Source organism: Nothoprocta perdicaria, unplaced genomic scaffold (assembly GCF_003342845.1).
Source record: "Nothoprocta perdicaria isolate Ctin4 unplaced genomic scaffold, notPer1 scaffold_316, whole genome shotgun sequence".
NCBI classification, from domain to species: domain Eukaryota; kingdom Metazoa; phylum Chordata; class Aves; order Tinamiformes; family Tinamidae; genus Nothoprocta; species Nothoprocta perdicaria.
Genome location: NW_020455551.1, coordinates 539,109 through 558,429, shown reverse-complemented (window position 1 = coordinate 558,429; position 19,321 = coordinate 539,109). Strand labels below are relative to the sequence as shown.

The 19,321-nt window shown below is 36.3% G+C and overlaps 1 protein-coding gene across 3 annotated transcripts in view; it reads right to left on the bottom strand.

The window, feature by feature from the left end:
• ZC3H13 (zinc finger CCCH-type containing 13) overlaps positions 1–19,321 on the bottom strand; it is a 44,846-nt gene that overhangs the window by 21,421 nt on the left and 4,104 nt on the right. For all 3 annotated transcript variants that reach the window (XM_026042856.1, XM_026042857.1, XM_026042858.1), the window contains exons 2-7: positions 17,571–17,696; positions 17,021–17,130; positions 12,136–12,247; positions 4,957–5,065; positions 1,960–2,099; positions 501–661 (exon numbers count right to left, since the gene is read on the bottom strand). In XM_026042856.1, coding sequence (XP_025898641.1) covers positions 501–661; positions 1,960–2,099; positions 4,957–5,065; positions 12,136–12,247; positions 17,021–17,130; positions 17,571–17,687 — 749 coding nt within the window. In that variant the 5' untranslated portion in view covers positions 17,688–17,696. The remainder of the gene's footprint in view (positions 1–500; positions 662–1,959; positions 2,100–4,956; positions 5,066–12,135; positions 12,248–17,020; positions 17,131–17,570; positions 17,697–19,321) is intronic.

Sequence of the window (19,321 nt, the reverse complement as noted above, 5' to 3'; positions counted from 1 at the left end):
AGTCCTTGCTTTTTTTTGGTTTTTTTTTTTTTTTTTTTTTTTTCTTTTTTTTTTTTTTTTTTAAATCTCACCCTTTCCCTTGCCCCTGCCAACTCCAAGCCACTCTCTGCCTTGAAAATCGAACACTTGCAATTAATCAAACTAAAAATTACTTCATTTCAGCCCAGATAAGCTATCTGACAGGCTCTAGCATATCAAAGAAAACTAACCCCTCTGGTAAAAGTATTAATATTTCCTCATCATCTTTCAGAGACTAGGACATTCAAAGAGAAAAAGCTAGCTATAAGGCTTGAAATTAGCCAAGAAACCACATGCATATACTAATTTTCTCCAGCAGATGATTCACAGCCTTGCAATAGTGGCAGAGGAATAACTTCCTCTCAAGTTGTAAAATCAGTAAGTGTGGGAGCAAAGAAAATGAGAAACTATGTCAATTATGAAATCCACTATAATGATACATTAATGTGTTTCTCCTCTCCAAGATGCATCTCCATACTGACCTTTGTTGATCCAAGAGTGGTGAAGAGACAGTAGATGCCTTCTTCTCTTTCTTGCTAGCTGAGGAGGAAGATTTGGGACTGGATCTTCGTTTTGGGGATTTGCTAGACTTTCGTGGTGATGGAGATGGTGATAGTTTAGATCTAACCACCTCTGGGGAAATCTTGAAGAAAGGAATAAAAGAAATGATAATATTTGATGCCCAAAAGCTTCATTATATGAACACACGTATGTCAAATGCCTGCACAAAGTAACAGTCTGGATCTTGGATATCAACAGATTACAATTCTACCTCAAGTACACCAAGCACAATTTTCAAATCAGTTTATTAGCTTTCTAAAACACCATAAAATGAAGATGATCCAAGGCAAGAGAGAGGTGTAAAGAGAAGATGACACACCCTAACACACTGCAAAAACTGTAACTAAACAATATTTAAAGACATTATATTCAAAATTAGTAATATCCTGGGTAGCATTCCAGTTTGTCTGAAAAAGTAGTCTCCAGACCAATTCCAGCCCTTAATATTTCCTCTGTTCTCACTCATATTCCAGGACAGAATACACCAGTAATGCAAGCAAGACAGGGAACAAAGCCATGGATGTATAGAGGTCCTTACAGCTCACACCCTCTGCTGTATGGCATATGGAACACAAGCTGTACATTTACTCTGCAAAAGTTTTATGACAACCAGTTGGAATCTATAATTATATGCATCCTATAACTTCTTTTCTATTCCTTCCTGCAATAAAAGCTCCCCAGAGGAAATAAATACTAGTTAGAATATGGTTCTGTTAAAATTTAGTGGGATAGACCACAAAACACAAATGTTGTGGGTTTAGCTCCTGTATAATTATATGCTGAGTTTATTTTTATAGTTAAGTCACACTTTTTCACAAAACCAGAAATCTTTATAGCACATGAAAATATTAAGGCACCAGACATACTGGATAGCCAAAGACAAGAGTTAATCCTCTGAAAAAAAAGAGAGGCCTTCTTTCAAATTCTATTTTTTTTTTAAATTATTCTCTAAATTGTAGGTCTTCTAACACTTACTTTGGGAACAGCTTTGCCTGTTACTCTAGTTTGTTACTACACAAAATGCTGGATAAAGAACATCGCAAAAGTTATGCCTTGTATTTCCCCACATACCTCATCTCTGTAAAAAAGTCCCATTAGTTCTACATTATTAGAAAACATACCTGGGTTACTGGACAAATTTTGTGTCCACTTAACAACTGACTCCACAACAGGGAGAATTTGGTTATGGAACTGGAAAACTGATTAGATATTGGCAGCTAAAATCCAAGTCACGTATGACATCAGGTACATGCCATTTATTTACTGCTTTGCAACACAACAGCATATTTATAATATAGAAAGCTCAAACTGTCCAGGAAACAATTAGAAAGCTATGAAGGGATTTATTCATTTAAGCATAGATATTTGCATAATACAAACCTCTTTTTTAATCACTATTTCCTCTCGTTTATCCATGTTTTCCTGCTCCAACTTCATGAGTTCTCTCTGAATCTTCTGGCGCTTCATTTCCAAAGACAGCTCATGGTCATAGTCATAATTAACATCTCCATTATCAGAGTCTTTATTAAAAAAAAAAGGTAGATAAATTAGCAAACAGATTACATATGAAATTAATATTTCTGCAACTTTTAAGTACTGCTGTACTTAAACTGCAACTGTAGATCACTGATGCCAAGCCAAAATCTCTTCTCCAATTATTCTGTGTAAACTTGAAATAAATCCAGTTAGATCCAAGCAAACTATGGTTAAAATACTTAAAATAAATTGATTTTCTAATGCATTTTAGAGATTTGCACCAACTACTAAACTGAGGAAGAAACAGAAAATAAAATCAATATTTCTAGTTTACTTCCCTATAAACCAGTTATTTACATTTATGCAACAACAAATTGAAAAAACACTGCTATCACAAAGCCCCCAAAATATGCACAGCACTTAAATGAGAAATCACACGGAACAGGTTTATATAGTGAAACATGATACAAAAGATTCTTGTTTAATCAAGTATCCCATATAATAATAATCACTTTTAAAATCTATTTGTAGATTTAATTGTAAAGTAATTTAAGAGACATCTGCATGAGCTCTTTCCCCGAAAGAAAATGCTCTTTCATAGTTTATTTCTGTTTCAAAGCATTATTAAGACTTATTTCGCCCAGTTTTCCTTGTAAATCATGTCAATATCTCACTGTTCAAATCAGGCAACTGAAATCACCTTGAAAAAGAAGGCAGTTTTACACATTCTGTTCATATTTATTTTGCTTAGTTATTTAAATTCGATGCTCAGAAAGAAATTGGAGAAAATGACTGTCAAAGAAAAAAAAAGATGGTCCCATTAAGCTTTCTTTAGTGTTAATAAAGCTTTTGGAATTACTATGCACAATACATAAATTCCTGTTATAAGTCATGAATGCATGGGAGCTGCTTATGGGTAAATGCAGCTCCTAACAGTATATATTTTCACAGTCCATCTCTCTCCCTATTTAACACCTATTGCAATTTAACAGGCTGTAATTCTATTTCTTCCATGTCAGAGGCTGTAACTATTATGAACACCAATTTGGAAAAACAAACAAACCAACCCAGAATTCTTAAGATGAAAGGTTCAATGTCTAAGGCTTAAGACTGTCCAAGTGCATATTTATGCAATTAAAGATTTACATTGTAAGCCTTTCTGAACTAGACTCTATCTGCAGACATACATGCCACACGACAGAGCATATTAAACCACCTAGAAAGCTGAAGTGTAGGAAGGACTGAAAATTAGAAATCCTGAGGAAAAAGAGTATTTCTTTTGGATTTCATGAGAGTAACAGAAATAGCAGCAGAAGAAAACATCCTAAAACACCTCAAAGTACAACAAAGAATGTGGTTACTATTGCTTTAATGGCTTCTAAAAACACTTACAATAGATACTATAGAAATACTACCTATTCCATGAAATTTTTGACAAAGCTTCATTTCACAAATAGATTATTTATATCTAAATTGACTCAAGATATTTCAGTGGCTTTGTTTATTTGTATTTTCCTGGGGCACACGGACTATTGAACGCCTATTTTCTACATTTATTAAAATCTTCATTTCTTACTTTATCATCAACTACAAAACAACCAAGTAACAAGCAACTAACAATTACATTTACATGTTTAGGCAAAACTGACTTCAAGCCGCCATAAAAGGTTAAGCTGCAACATAATGCTGATGATCTCTATAATTTGAAGGAAATTCTTACCACAGCATTGCATAAAATTTTAGGCACAATAATTTAAAGTTACTTCCATTATCTTTCAATATACAACAGCTGCTTCCTCCTCCCAAGTGCTTAACACAAACCTCTTTGCTTAGAGGTTTGTGTTCTCTGTCCCCATTTTACTTCCACCCAGAACTTCCAATTTAACAGAAGCGTAAACCAAAAGTGTTAAGCATACAGTATCTGTGCATTTTGATAGACTGAGAGTCATAAGAAGCTTTAATACAATGCAGGAATGTGTTTTATACAATTACTTATATCTAGTGTCTTGCTTTACACAAGAGGAGTGAACTCTAGAAAAAGGACTGGTCATTTGGCCACAGTTTTTGGTAGAAAGAACCCTCAAATCTACATCGTGACTCCTATGTTTTCTTCTAATATTGTAACTACTTCTGAAACACTGGTGCTTACGAAACTAGGCAAACACCCAACTTCATTAGAAACTGTCATAATTTCACTGCCAGATTAAGTTGCCAGATTAAATGGGAGACTCTCTGAAGGGAAAAAAAAAAGAAAAAGAGAGAGAAAACAAGACTTTTTTCCTCTCAACTGTCTGCACAGTAAAAGGATGAGTTATCAACACCATGGTCAATGAAAACATCTTTTAACTACCCAAAAGAGAGCAGTAACGCAAACTTAAAAGCTTTTCATTAAGCTGGAAGATGAACAGCTTGCCAACTCTACCTTCAGCTTTTACACTCATTCTAGTTAAGTCTGCCTAAATGAGACAGTCTGCACCAGTACAAATTGTTTAAAAAAACAAAAAAACCAAAACCCTGCTGCCTTGCTGCCCTTAGGTTTCAAATGAGTTATATGCTATCTGCTATCTTCCCAATATGATCAGTTTAGAAAAACAACTTTGGATGTCAAATGGATTCAACTACTGAGCTTGATGTGAAAGGTTCAGCCACTGAGGATGCAATGGCCAAGTAACTTGTACAAAACTCAAAAAAAAGCGTCCATTTTCCAAAGAAGTTGGCTTTCTATTTCAGCAGTTTAACTCAGACTGCTTCTCTGACAGTCTCCAAAAATAGATGTTTAAGGCCACCTCATAAAAGTATGTTGCTTAGAGACTGAATCTTTAACCACTCTGCGTTACTGACAGTCCTATAATTGTGCAATACTTGAACTGTATGGTGGACCACTGGTTTAACTGCACTTACCTTCTCTATTTGCTTCCCAATCCCCATTTTCCTCTTCACTTTCTGGTGTCCTTTCTTTTGTAATTTTAATGTCTTCCTTTTCTCTATGTCTTCCTCGTGAAGACTCTTTCTATAAAGGGAAAAATGCTGAATTAAACAAGTTTTTTTTAAAAAGAAACCTGAAGCAGGTATATTTTACATGGATTTTTTTTTCATAGTAAAAATGTCTTTTTCCCCTTTAGTCTGCTGATCAAATTCCTTCCTAAATGTGCAGAGACTGTACAGGCAAAATATTCTACTGCAATTTCATACAATCTGTATGCAAGTAGCAGATGAGGAGAAGCAAGAAGAAGGGATCCATAAAACAGGAAGGTATAAAGGCAGGGCAAGAATCGAGAACATCACAGAGACTCAGGTTTAAAATGGGAACTGAAAGATCACTTTAATAATACCAGGAGTTTAATGAGCATTTAAACAGTGTATTTTTAATAGCTTGAGGAAGAGCTCTCAGCTGTAAATATCTGTTTTCAAGGCAGATGAGTCTGCATAACTATACAGAGGATAAGAAGGTGGGAAAGAGGGAAGGAAAAAAATAGTAGAGAACCTTGGCTGGCAGGAGTACGAGTTAAAAAAAATAAAGGTAACACGAAAGGATCAAGTTCTGACAATAGTTTTAGGTTTGAACTTGCACTGGCTCAGAGTTATTAATCAAGTCTAACGATTGCAGTAGCATATTTGCATTTGGCAGGTGGTCCTGCAGACACCTAAGGAAACCAGAGCCCGCTCTTACACGGAAACAACTGTAGGCGAGCTCTCTTTCTTCTCCTATTAAATGTTAGTAGGATCACTGCCTCTGCCCAAGCAATATCCTTCCAGACAACTTACTTGGACTTGAGTGGAATAAAGGATAAAGCTTTTTCACTACTCACAAGGAAGAAAAAGGTACAACCAAACCCAGAAGTATCTCAGGTTCATTTATTAAGTAGGAAACCAGAAAGAGCATAATGAAAGTCTGACACATTTCCTTTTGACTCCTCATCTCCCCTTATTCTGTCTTTGGGGATTCTTCAGTTTTCATGTGTGGGACCCCTTGTTTTTATGCCAAGAAAAGAATATTCCAGAGAATTTCACTAGCTATTCCTTATTGGGAATATGATCTTTGCTTGATTCAATCCTAGCAGTCATCTTAGAAATATAGTACAGAAATAATAAAACATTATGGACAGTCACTCATAAGTGAGTAAAATTCAACTTTTCCTTTTCATTAGTGATATTAACAACTTATCGTTAGTTCAATTATATTCACAATGACATAACAAGCATTGCTTATATCTCACCTAGTCAACTGAAAGAAATCTTACAATGTACAAATAACTTCAAGCCTCATGAGATGCATTAAGCACATCAGATCCTATCTGAAGTCTTAGAAGATTTCGAAAAAAAACAAGAACAAAGGAACTTCATATATTAAAGAACTAATTCAGGCCAAGTTTATCTAAACACAGCTTGTAGAGTAGGAAGGAAAAGAAAGTTAGTTTTTCTTCTTTTTCAGGACAGGATCTCTTAAATCACGCACCAGATTCTAACCTGAGCAGTCACATGAGTTTCTCTGACACCAACTCCAGACAAGTTACAGCAGGGAAGCCACAATCATAACACGCACAAAAAGGCACTCGGGTCTAAGAACAAGAGCTGTGCTAAGCTCCAAAGTTACTTGAAGAGAAAATGACACTGTTGAGCTGAGAACATTTCTGACTTCATCAACCAGCCTGGCTTGCAGCCATTTTTTCAGAGAATTTTCTAGGCTGCCTTCTCTGCTGCCTGCAACTGTTCTGCTAAACTGTTTAATGCTACTGTATAGTCCAACTGACTCCTACTACATAAGCAAATGCAATTTCTTCAGTGCAAATACTAGTTCCTATTAACCCAACACTATTTTTTATTAGCCAACTGAAACACACATGTTAAGACATCCTTTATGTGCTGCTTTTAAAAAAAGCTTCTCAAAGAATTTATAAAATAACTCAGCAACACAGCAGGAACAGCTTAGTCAGAAAGCTTCAAGTCCAATGCAATTTATTAAGTTATAGCCATGTTAAATTTCATACACAAACTGAACATCATCTTGCCTAGATCTCCAAACTCATAATTAAACATAAGGATCTTGAAATGTTGGCCTGTGTTTTCTCCCTTCAGTGGAGAGATTCGGTAGCAAAAGTAGTGGGGCAACCACACTTCTACAGAAGAACTGGGAACAAAATGTCTACGAAAGGAATTTTATTGTAATTATTGAATATAGGTGAAGTGAGTAGAGAATTTTTATGCCAACATACTATTTTACAAGTCATAAAAACTTGACCAAGCCCATAACAGACTAATCAACTTCAGTTTGGTTGCCATGAGAAAAGATCCTGGTGTTAACACAGTATCTTAAAAAAAAAAAAAAAAAAAAGTCTCCAATTGGACATTCTCGAGTTATTTTCTTGGGGCACACAAATCAGGAATTTAAGTTATGATATTTCAGAACATATATTTGAAATTTCTCAAAAAGTCTTCTTCAAATTCCTTTTGTTGCATTTGTTTCTGTCTGTCCCCTCGTACTATGTGCTGTTCTGGTTAACGAGCAAATATTTAATTCATACCCTTACCTATCATCTTATGCATTAGAAATGTTGTCTGTCCCTTGCCCTTCCTGAGCCAAAATCAAAAAATATCAAGAGCTTTAATCTGTGTTTGAAGGTACCATATGTACTTCAGATATACCTGTAAACTATTTACCTCTAGAGATCATCCAGTCCAACCCCTGCTCCAGCAGGGACACCCAGAGCACGGGGCACAGGGCGGCATCCAGGCGGGTTTGGAAGATCTCCAGAGAAGGAGACTCCACAGCCTCCCTGGGCAGCCTGTGCCAGGGCTCTGGCACCCTCACAGGAAAGAAGTTCCTCCTCACATGGAGATGGAGCTGCCTGTGTTGCAACTTACACCCACTGCCCCTTGTCCTGTCAGTGGCCACCACTGAGAAGAACTTGGCCCCATCCTCCCTACATTCACCCTTCACGGACTCATACATGTTAATCAGATCCCCTCTCAGCCTTCTCTTCTCCAGAGAAAACAGGCCCAGCTCACTCAGCCTCTCCTCATAAAAGAGATGTTCCATTCCCTTAATCATCCTGGTTGCCCTTCTCTGGACCCTCTCTAGAAGCTCCACATCCCTCTTACACTGGGGAGCCCAGAGCTGCCCCCAATACTCCAGGTGAGGCCTCACCAGAGCTGAGCAGAGGAGCAGGATCTCCTCCCTTGACCTGCTGGCAACATCCTCCTGATGCAGCCAGGATCCCATTGGCCTTCTTGGCCACGAGGGCACTGCTCACTCATGGCTAACTTGGTATAATAATATTGGTTAATACCAATAATACAAAATATAATAATATTATAGATTGTTGTATAAATTACTGTCGATTCATGATGAATTTCAGGAGAAATAATACTTAAGGAGGAGAAAAACTAGACATTCTTGAATCCTGTTATATTAATGTCTACTTAAAGTGAACATCCACACCTCCTAAGATGTGATCAGCACCCACAGCACAAGGTTAAATGACTACTTGAACATATTTCCCATTAAAGGCAGAAGATTTTGGCTGAGTACCAAAGGATTCATGCAGTCTGCAAAACACACTTCTAGTCAAGCTTTATCTTGCCACTACAGATGGATAGAATATTCTTAACACTCCTCTAGAGCACAGCTCTTACAAGACAGAAGTTTTGTCAGCATATGCACAAGTAGTGGCAGCATGAACTAATTTAAAAGCATAAATTCATTTAAATCTAGAACAGGCAAGTAAGAACTGTAGAGAGAATCTCTGGTGTAAGAACGATATTATTTTGATCTACATATAATATCCTTATAGGGTAAACTACTGCCATATAACAAAAATATTCAAGGAAATGAATCTGAAACTTCCCTGAAATGGGCAGATCTGGGTTCCTTTTCACAGATGGAAGATGATGCCCATTTCCAGCCAGTCACTCACAAGCCACCAGGACAAAAAGCATGGAGGTAGGAAACACGCAAGCAATTTTTTTTTTCTTACAGCCACCTTTCACCTAAAGCTAAATTAAGTTCTTCCCACTTTTTCTTCCAACAAATCTCACAAAAATTGTTTTAGATAATACTTCGAATGCCTGCAAATTAGCTGCCTTCTCCAAACAAAGAAATTTCAACATGACAAATTTCAACTAAATATAAGAACCTTATCTAATTACTTGTAGCACATTTGATACACTAACGTACAGCACTAAAATAATTCCAAACAGAAATCTAAGAGCACTGAAGCAACTGAGTTCAGTGTTACTGTCCATGCAATGCAGCATATTGTCTCTGGAAATAACAGTGCAAGTTATGAAGAAATAATAAAGGATACTCTATAATAAGCTGTCTACATAGGAAATTTCTTCCTAAAGATAGACAGATTTTACCCTCTCAAGAGTAAAATCTTCTTTACAAGAACTCTCATTCTTCTAAAAACATTTTATACTAGTTAAACTGTCTCAGTTTTTTGTGAAAGCTGCTCATATCTTTGACTGTATGTTGTGGCAATCAGCAGAATTATTATCTCTATGGTAAACAGTATTTCCCTCTGCCATTTCCAAACTGCCATTGTTTCTACTGGGATAAAGTAGGAATAAGACGCATCTGATTTACATTCTCTCAACTATACATCATATGCATTCACATCTCCTTCCTTCTCCTCTCATGGGTCATTCCCACCTCCTTGCCGACTTCAAAAGGATCTTCTTTGACTACATTTCCTTACACATGGGTGATCATAACCAAAGAGCATGCAAATAAAAGTGGATCGTGAATTTTTACAGCACAATATTGATCATTTTCTCTTCCATTTTTACATATGTACTTGATACTGCAACTGCACTTCAAGCAGAAGTTTGCATTGAGCTGTCCACAATACCTTTTTTCTCCCAAGTGGTTTCATTTACTTTTAATTTTTTTACTCAACAGTTTTTGGTTTTTATTAATTCTTTCATCGTGCATTACCTTGCATTTGCCAAAACCAGTGGCACACGAACCTTGTACTCCTCACAACTATCTCCTTCCCAAGCCCTATGTCATTCCTCACATTTTTATTAAACTCAGCTAATATTTTCTATCTTCAGCAAAGTCTGCATCTGCCACATTTTTCCCCCATTCTTAAATAAAAAAGCTATTTAGATGAAGCTCCACAGCATCCTCTGTAACTTCATCAGTCTGAAGCTCATCTAACGTTTTCCCTTTAGACGGCCTCTAAACCCACTAAGATTATACCTATTATTCTGAGTGCTTATAGGTCCCCAAAAGCTCTATTTCCAAAGAAGCTACTTAGGATTTCATCTGTTTCAAACAGATCTCTTCCAGCCAGTACTCTGTTTCAGTTTCAACTTATGAGATTGGTGAAGCACAAGTGTTGTGGGGGGAGCACTGCTCTCTCCCTTTTTTTATTTCTTTTGCCTTTTTTTGCTTGCTTGTTTTTGCTTTCTCTCTTCTTCTTTAAAGCCACAGTTACAAAACTTTTCATGGAACCAGCTACTCATCATTATTTCAAGCAAAGTTAAGATTTCTTATGCAGTTCCTCAGTTATCCCAGAAGTTTTAAGAAGAGATGAAACTGTCAATCACTAGGTCTCCATCACAGTAACAGCTTCAATGATGGAGCAAGACTTTTGCTAGCAGTTCAGCCACTTCAGTCTTCTGTCCTTTTAGCACTCCTGGTCCTTTGCAACACAACTGTTGACGGCTGTCCCTCTTCCTCTACTTGTTCCAGAATCTTTTCTTTGGATATCCCAGCTTTTCATAGTTGCCTCCATACAATCAATAGGAAGGCTCAGTGATTTCCTGAACCTTTTATGAGATGTATTGCAGAGAGAAGGTTCCTCTGCAGCAACTTATCCTGTAAATAAGTGTCTAGTACTTTAACAGACCCACTAATTCTCCAATTCCTTTTGATCCTTCCAATTCACCTCATTTGGGGGGTTGGTTTTTTTAAGAGTATTTTATTGTTACTTTAGTAGCCCACTATAAAAATCAGTGGAAGTCAAAAGTAAAAATGACACCCATATTAAGATTGCATCCAGGAAGAAAAAAAACATAGTAAATTGCTGATGATGGTTGGAAAAAACACTTTTTCCACCATTCGTAGTCTCAGCAACTAAACAGTTTGATCAAGCTATTAGAAAAGAAACATATTTAAGAAAAAAAAGGCTGAAATTTTGCGCAAATTAACAGCAACTGAAAACATGATTGAAAGGTTAAGTCATTTTGTTAATTTAATGATAACAGCTGCTGTTGATTTCTGTACACCTGACAAAATCCATTTTACACAGCAAGTAGAAACAGACTTGTTTGAGGAAAAAAAAAAGAGAATGCCATTAATATCTGCAGAAGCAAAATCAAACTTTCACAAAGAACTTTTAACTGTTGTTTTTATGATGACAGTCTTAAAAAAAACACATGATGAAAATATGAGGGACATGGTCATGCTATCGTTACATGGGTGCAGTGTCATGCTACCAGCTCTGCCCCTTTGTAACATCAGTGCAGGAACAGATAACACAGGTTTTTAAAAAGTAGCTTCTGCTGTTTGGGGGGGCGGATTAGGATGCAGAAAGATGCTTAGAAAGTGAAAATGATAATGAATCAATTTTCTACAAAATCCAAAAGTGAGCATTTGAGATGGTCAATGAGTACATAAGGCGGAAGGGGAATTGATGCAGTACAACTACACGGTCTTATCAAAAGGGAATTCGGGACAGAAAAAATGCAACTGCAGTCAGGATGCAGGTAAATGATGGATATGAAGGTATATGGGTGAAAAAAACATGAATGATTGGAAGTTAATACTTTTTTTTGATAGTATTAACAAGTTGCACTGTTACTAAATCCCTGTGTATCAGTATTCATAACATTTTCCAGCTTGTGGAATTTATAAAAATCTCTGAAACCAGATCGGAAAGTGATAGAAAATTGCAAATAATTAAAATAACACATTTGTTAAGACACTTTATAACAAAATATGCCACATACTATATACAAAATGACCGAATCGTAAAACATTTTAAATGTTACAAGTCACCACGACCAGGTTTCTAGGACACACAGCCCAAACGCTATGGAGTGATTCTGGAGTTCTGCAGACTCCATTCTTACCCTAACAGGAGAGGAGGATTCCTCTGTATTTCGTTTCTGTGGCTCAGCCTCAACGTCCTGACGTTTGTTCTTCATTCTTTCTCGAAGATCCCCAGTTGGCCTTTCTGGCGACCTGGATAACGCAGAAACACAATATAACCAGTTCTATGGGATTACTTTTAAATCAATACTATCTTTTAACTATTTTTCACTTTTAACTATTTTTGTTATCAACATATACAGAAAAATCTAAACCATCCACCCAAAAAGTTATGAGGATGAAGAAAAATATTAAATTCTAACAAGTTTAAGCATTCTAGTAAGAAACCTCTTCCAGACCAGGAAGACTTGACTCTAGGATGAAAAATACATTACGGTTCAGTTATCATTCCTGATCAATTCAGGTGATCCTATCCATAACAAATCTTTTTCTAACATGCAAATCCATTTCACAGTCAGTCTTTCCAGGTATCTCTAGTCTTTTCCATAATTTGAACTATATTGCTTTTATCTATGTTGCATGTATGTGTATGTGCATACGCATAAACACCCACACACTTATTTACATATATAAAAATTAAAACAGAGTCAAACAACTGTAAACTGGCCAAAACAGCCATACTGAAGCTCAGCTCCAATATGGGTGAAGTCCACCAGCTGAGATCTAGCTGCTCTCTTTCTGTGACCTTGAGATGACAAGGACAAAGAAAAGCAGGTTGTGGAACATCAAAAATTTTCTTTTGCAGATCCTACTTATTTTCCATTTTGTAATAGTATAATTATTCCTTATTTTTTTTAAATAATGGAACTACTCTACTAGTCATATAACTTTATAGTGCATCTTCTGTAACAGCTATTACTGAGGTGCAAAGGGAGAGGGTGCATATATTGCTACAAGATATCTATATATTTAATTCCCTGAATCACAGATCAACTAATTCTTCTACCCCTTAGGAGTTAAAAAGAGAATAACACTCGCATTTAGACACATTCATAATCAAAGGGGATGTAGGAGATGCTCCAAATGACCTTTTGGTTCAAGAAAGCAATTTATTCTTCATATAAATCTAGGTAGATATTGAGTTTGTTGCTTCTGTGATGGCTGTTAGCCATAATTACAGATTCTTATGGGAGAGGGTTCTGTGGAGGTACAGGACCCATACATATTAATTTCCATTAAAGAACCATAAAGAGATACCAACGTTCCCCTAGCGAACTAATAATGACATTTACATGTGCTTCATTTTCCAAACTAAATTAACGTTTCCATTTAGAAACTGTTGTCTTCCCCATCCATTCCTCTGGCACAAAAACCACGAGTCAACTTTCGTTCAGATTTTGCATAAAAATATTTGACTTAATAACATATTTTCAGTTTCAAATTGCATACATTGGATGTACGCTAATTCGTTTCAATTTCCCCCCTCTCGTTTTTTTTGGAGTGGTTTCCATATTTAATGGTTTAAATTGCATCACGATGTTAAATGTGATAGGATCCAAGACGAAAAAGACCAGTGACTGCTGTCATTTTTAAATACATTTAATTCTTCAGGAAATTGTAAATACAGGTCAATCTAGATCAAAGGAGAGGTACAACACAGTAGAATGTTGTTTCTTTTGGCAATAACACTGATCAAATAATACCCAGCATACAAATATAAGCAAGGTATGTTTCTTCCATTCATGACTAGCATTTTTCAAGTATCTAGCTTTAGCATAGGTTATGATTCAAAGTATTTTATTAAGTCTGGAAACATAATTCCTTTGCATTATCAAGACTAACTCCCTGAAGCATCCCAAACCATGAGCAACCTCAACAAAGTGTCTGCCAATATAAAATAGGCAATTCAATGCCTTGGGTTCAGTTAATTATTAATATTCTAGCTATGGCACAAAGGATCTGGATTTGTGAAAAAAAAAAGAGCAAAGAAATTGTGGATAATGTATTAGTAACACTCTTCCTCAAAAACAGTAATTCCTGGGGGGGAAGGAGAGGAGAGAGAGAGCTGAAAGAGAAAAGCAAGAAGACTTGCACAGAAGGTAGACTATGAACTTGCTAGAGACAGAAGATACTGTGGTACTATTAATATCTTCTCCCCACCAGCAAATTACCTAGCTGAGTGAAAATAACATATTCAAACAATTTCACTCTCCACTTACACCTTTTCCAGTGTGGAAAGGAGGGAAGAAAATGCTGAAAATGCTTAGTTTATTATAGCATTATTCAAGTCTACTTTAAGATCATTAAAGTCACCAAAGAACCACAATAATTATATATTTATTTTTATTTTTATTTTATTTTATTTTTTTTTAGAAATGAAGTTATTTTTTATAGCCCCGTGAAATAGCACTGGAGCAAAATTAAGGTAACTGAAACCAAACAAAAAGCACGACAGAAGTCAAAACAGTCTTCTACTACCTTCTACTAGACTGAAGTTTTGTTAAAATTTTAAGATATCATTACTTAGGAAGCCATGACTTTTTTTTCAGATATTCTGGCTTAATGCACAGAAATTAAGCTGGCTTATTAACAGACTTTTTTACAATGTTAACTTTACTGAGATGAGGCTAGGCTGCAAACAGTAGAGCCTTTCATAAAAAAGGCTCCGCACATCATGCCATACATTGAAAGAGCAAAGCTACTAAAGAAAAAAATTATCTTCAATTACTGTTTCGTGTGAAATGCTCACACATCAATAAAACTACAAAGAGAATTTTACCATTTCAAACTAAGTAGTGGGGTTAAGCCATTTTCAACAGCTCAACAGTTTTCAGCTGTTCAACTGCAACAGTTCAGCAAGCTGTCTATGGAGAACTGGAGTATGTCACAACTGTGCCTCCTCACTACTTATTTCCTTACCTACCCCAAAATATCAGGAACACACTGATTTATTTCAACAAATTTAATTTTATGAGTCTGTGTGTGTACCTGTGTATGTATTTACATACATAAAGTTATTAGTGTCTAATGTACATATTATAATTCAACATTTGTGAAATACTGCCCAGTTTTTCAGTTTCATGTACAATATTTGTCCTCTTCAAAATCTTTCAGGTTTATGTACTATTACTGATGATTTGGTCGGGCTTTTAAATCCAACCACTTAATTCTGGTGGAATGAGACAGACAAGCTGAGCTCTGGCTAGCAGTACTCACTGCAAGTGGACGGTTCTTCCTATATTTGAGCTATTCTATACTAGCAGATCTATAATTGCAGTCTGGGTCCAAAGGCACCCCAACTGCAAGACCCAGCAGTGCATTTCCCCGCGTGATCCAGCTAAATATGTCTGGCTCCCAAGAACATAGCCCCCCGCTTGTACGTCCAATGCTCTGACTGAACTGATGCAGAAACAGCTTGACATAGCTTGACTTGCAAAAGCCAATAAACCTGCATTTAAAATACCTAGAAAATATTTGTAGATGTGTCTGTTAAGTGGCATGAAAAATACCAAAATTCTGCAATGTACACAAGCCAGCTTCTTCTGTGTCTAGCCTCTGTCAGTTTGGGTATGAGGATGGGCAGGTGTTTTTTTCTACTTTTTTTTTTTTTTTTTTTTAAACACATCAGGCAAGCAAGCAACAAGACCTATTATTTGACTTTTTCATATAATCCTAACAGGAGGAAAAGTTAGTAATAGAAAGAAGTAAACCAACATTAGTCTTAAATGTCAGTGATAATGGTAAAGCAAAAAACTAAGCCTTAGGCTAGCAAAGAAATGTGACTTCTTTTTTGCAAATTACCAAGCAAAAGGCTACACTGAATGTTCCAAATACTGAAAGCAATGTGAAAAATGACATCCAATATGTATTTGTTTTTAAATGTAATCTTTGAGTAAATCACCCCTTTTTCCTATTTGGAATATTCAGTACAGAACAGAGTTAAGATCCTTTGCACACTGAAAGGAACATTAGGCTCAGTGAGGTATTTTGTAACCCAGCTGCTACCTCTTTAGAAGCAGTAGAAGATCAAAGGAGCAAAACCAGGATCATCCTGAGAGTTCAGCACAGCAAGAGAACTAGAACCTTATGCCAAGCTTCCTGATTGACCTTCACAAAGTTTCCCAACTTTGATGCTCCAGTGTGCCCATCCATAAAAAGTAACTGACCTTACTGTAGCATTATGAAGCATCACTACTTGTAAAAGGTGAAGTGTTCATAAAAAGAAGCACCAGGTGGAAACTATGCAGACTTGATTGCTCTTTAGAGCAGTCAGTCTTCACTGTTCTTGCTATGTTTAGTTTCTATTAACAGGCATAGTGTTTATGCCACACAATGGACACTGAGAAACACAACCCTTCATAAAGATAATGATGTAAGAAGAATCATATAAAATGCATTCTCTTCTCAAATATCAGCTTTTTGAGCATCTCTTGCAATACAGGATACTTGTCGTACACCTGGCAGATATAGTAACGAATCTACTTTTTGTAGAGAAGTGTTTTTTCCACATCTAGAGAAAAAGGATTAACATTGTACTCAACAAACAATATGATGAGGGCAGAAGGGCTGCAAGTTTGTGAGTACTGCTGTAAGTAGTTGCAAACCAGCAATTTAGTACTGGACAGAAGCACACATCAGAAGCTGCAGTGGCAGTATGTAAATAATAATTCATTCATTAAGGTACCTGAAATTCCCATTTCAGGTAACATAAGAAGTTAATTGCATCCAGCAAACTCCTTTAATTTTTTTTAAGCCATATACAAAAAAAATCCTGGGAAAACCTACTGCAAGTTGCAAAATCAATTGTTTTGAGCAGCTTCACAATGCAATTGGTTATTGCTAAAACATACCATTAGGCACACCACAGCATTTCATTTCTTTCTTTCTTTTAAAAAACAGACGACATAGTTGCAAAAGCTATTTTCCTATAGCATGTGAAGAATTCAAAGCGAGTTCTTGATTTACCTTCTATAACTGCTGCTATAGCCTTTACCTCGTGGTGAAGGGCCATGTACGAATCTACATGTGTTCCCATAGAGGCAGTTGCCAGTCTTCAGCCAGTTACGGCACTGTGTCTAAGAGACAGACATCACTGGGTGAATTTCACACTCATTTCTGGAAATACCATTGGTGTGAGTGTGGCAGAACAAACAAATGACTCCACATTAACTCCCATTTATCTGTAAGTTCTGTCCACCAGTAATTTCATTCATATAAAAAAATCATAATAAAAAAAAATCAACAATGAACATCAGGTCTGGCAAAGAATTTAGGCTGGTGAAAATACTATTTTAATGCACAGTACTACTGCTCCTCTCTAAATGCTGGGACAATATACGTTATTTGAAAAGTCTAATATTAGTATTTTGAACATCCGGGTATTAAGGAGTTCTTTTCATCATAACTAACAACAGTGACATCTGAGTATTTGGCAAACTACTCTTTCCCACCATCTAGGTCCTGGAAAAGAAGATGCTGGGGTGGGGAGGAAAAGAAAAATACTTTCACAACTCACCTCTGCAGTACTTCCTGTGCTGGGTCCAAGTCTTTCAAACACACTGGGTCTTCGGGATGTGCTATCGGATATGGTCTTGGTATTTTCCACTGTGACCTTCCTTCTAATTTTTGACATTTTGTACTACTTCAACCAAAAAAAAAAGCAAAACTGTAAAATCCTTCTTTTTTTGAGTTATTGACACTGAACTCAGAATAAAATATTATAATATACTTTGTAAGAGTTGCTGCAGAGGTGATGAAGAAAGGAAAAAGTCATAAATGAATGGAATGTACCTAATTACAAGGAATGTCTCCATTTTGAGCTCTTAGCTCAACACCAGTAATGATTGTTTTTCAGTTTACTTTATGACCTGCTTGTGATTCTTCAGCTTTCCTTTGGGAAAGATCAGATGAAATTCTATTTGTTCAGACAGCAAACAAGACACGGAGCATCTGCTTTCCTCGATCAGGTAGTTTTGTGCAACAACTCAAGTGACTTCATGTGTAAAGAATATTAAATGTTACTTCACCAACCTCTCAGAAACAGGTTCTGACTAGTAAAAACATCTCCCAGCTTCAGAATCAAATATCCCAAAACAGACCTCCCATTTTCCTCCCCTTTGCTGTGTGTGACAGCCAACTGAAAACCAACTTGCCATCACCCACACTCTGCATTCTTATTCCTTTGTTATTGTACAATTATTTGGAACTGCTCGAGTTCAAGAAAAAGAGTGATGCTACGCTCCTTCAGATACTTCCTGTTATTAAAGAAAAGATTTTGAAGTAGATACAGCTTGTTTGACAAATAAGGAAGTCACAATTTATCTTACCTGAGTAAGGAAGGAGTTATTGGATACAGAAAGAAATTATATATATATAAATATATATATATATATATTAAAAAAAGGAAGATACGGGGCATCAGAGACAGACTACAGAGAGAGGGCAAAATGGTTTCCAGAACTATCGTCCATTCTCTCAATGTTATTGATCTGCATGAAAATAAAATAAACCTGGGAGAAGCTGCCTGTTGCTGGACCTCTGCTACCTTGTAAAACATAAGCATTCTGGAGCTCGTTAGCTGGAGCAAGGTGATTAGCCAAACACCCATCTTCTACACTAGTGCTGCCTCTTCTGCTCCCATCACCAACCAACCACTGGGTTTAGAACATGCCCACTTAAAATAGTTTATTTCCTTTTCTCTTATGCTCAAATAAGAATGAAAAAAAAGCTTATCTCTACTGTCAGAAGAATATGTATTTAAACTAACCACCAGCTGACTGGGTTTATATAATTTTTTAGTGATTTCAACGGTGATGTATCCATGGCATTATAAGGTTTATAAGGATTATACAGTTCCACTGTAGAGTAAAATATTGTTTATAGTGTAAAAATGTATACATGCATATAAAACGTAACACTGGTATAACCTAAATTTTACACTTGATATGTGGGTAGTGTCTCCCTTTTTATATTGTACTTTAGTGAAACTTCATTATCAGAAGCCCACGGTTACTTTTAAGGACAAAACTTCCCTAGAGGTCTGATGTCCATGCACTTCTTACAGAAAAACCTTTCCCTACCCTCTTGCTAAGCACTTTATTTCCTTTACAAACAACTGGAGATGGAAAGCTTCAGGCATATAGTCCAGAAGAAGTGATTACTTCTGCAAGTCTCTGATGATTTGAAGAGTTTTATCTCATGAGTAACATTTAGATAGTCAAGATGCTCACTCGGGGAGGGAAGTAGTTAACCACGTAGTATATAAGT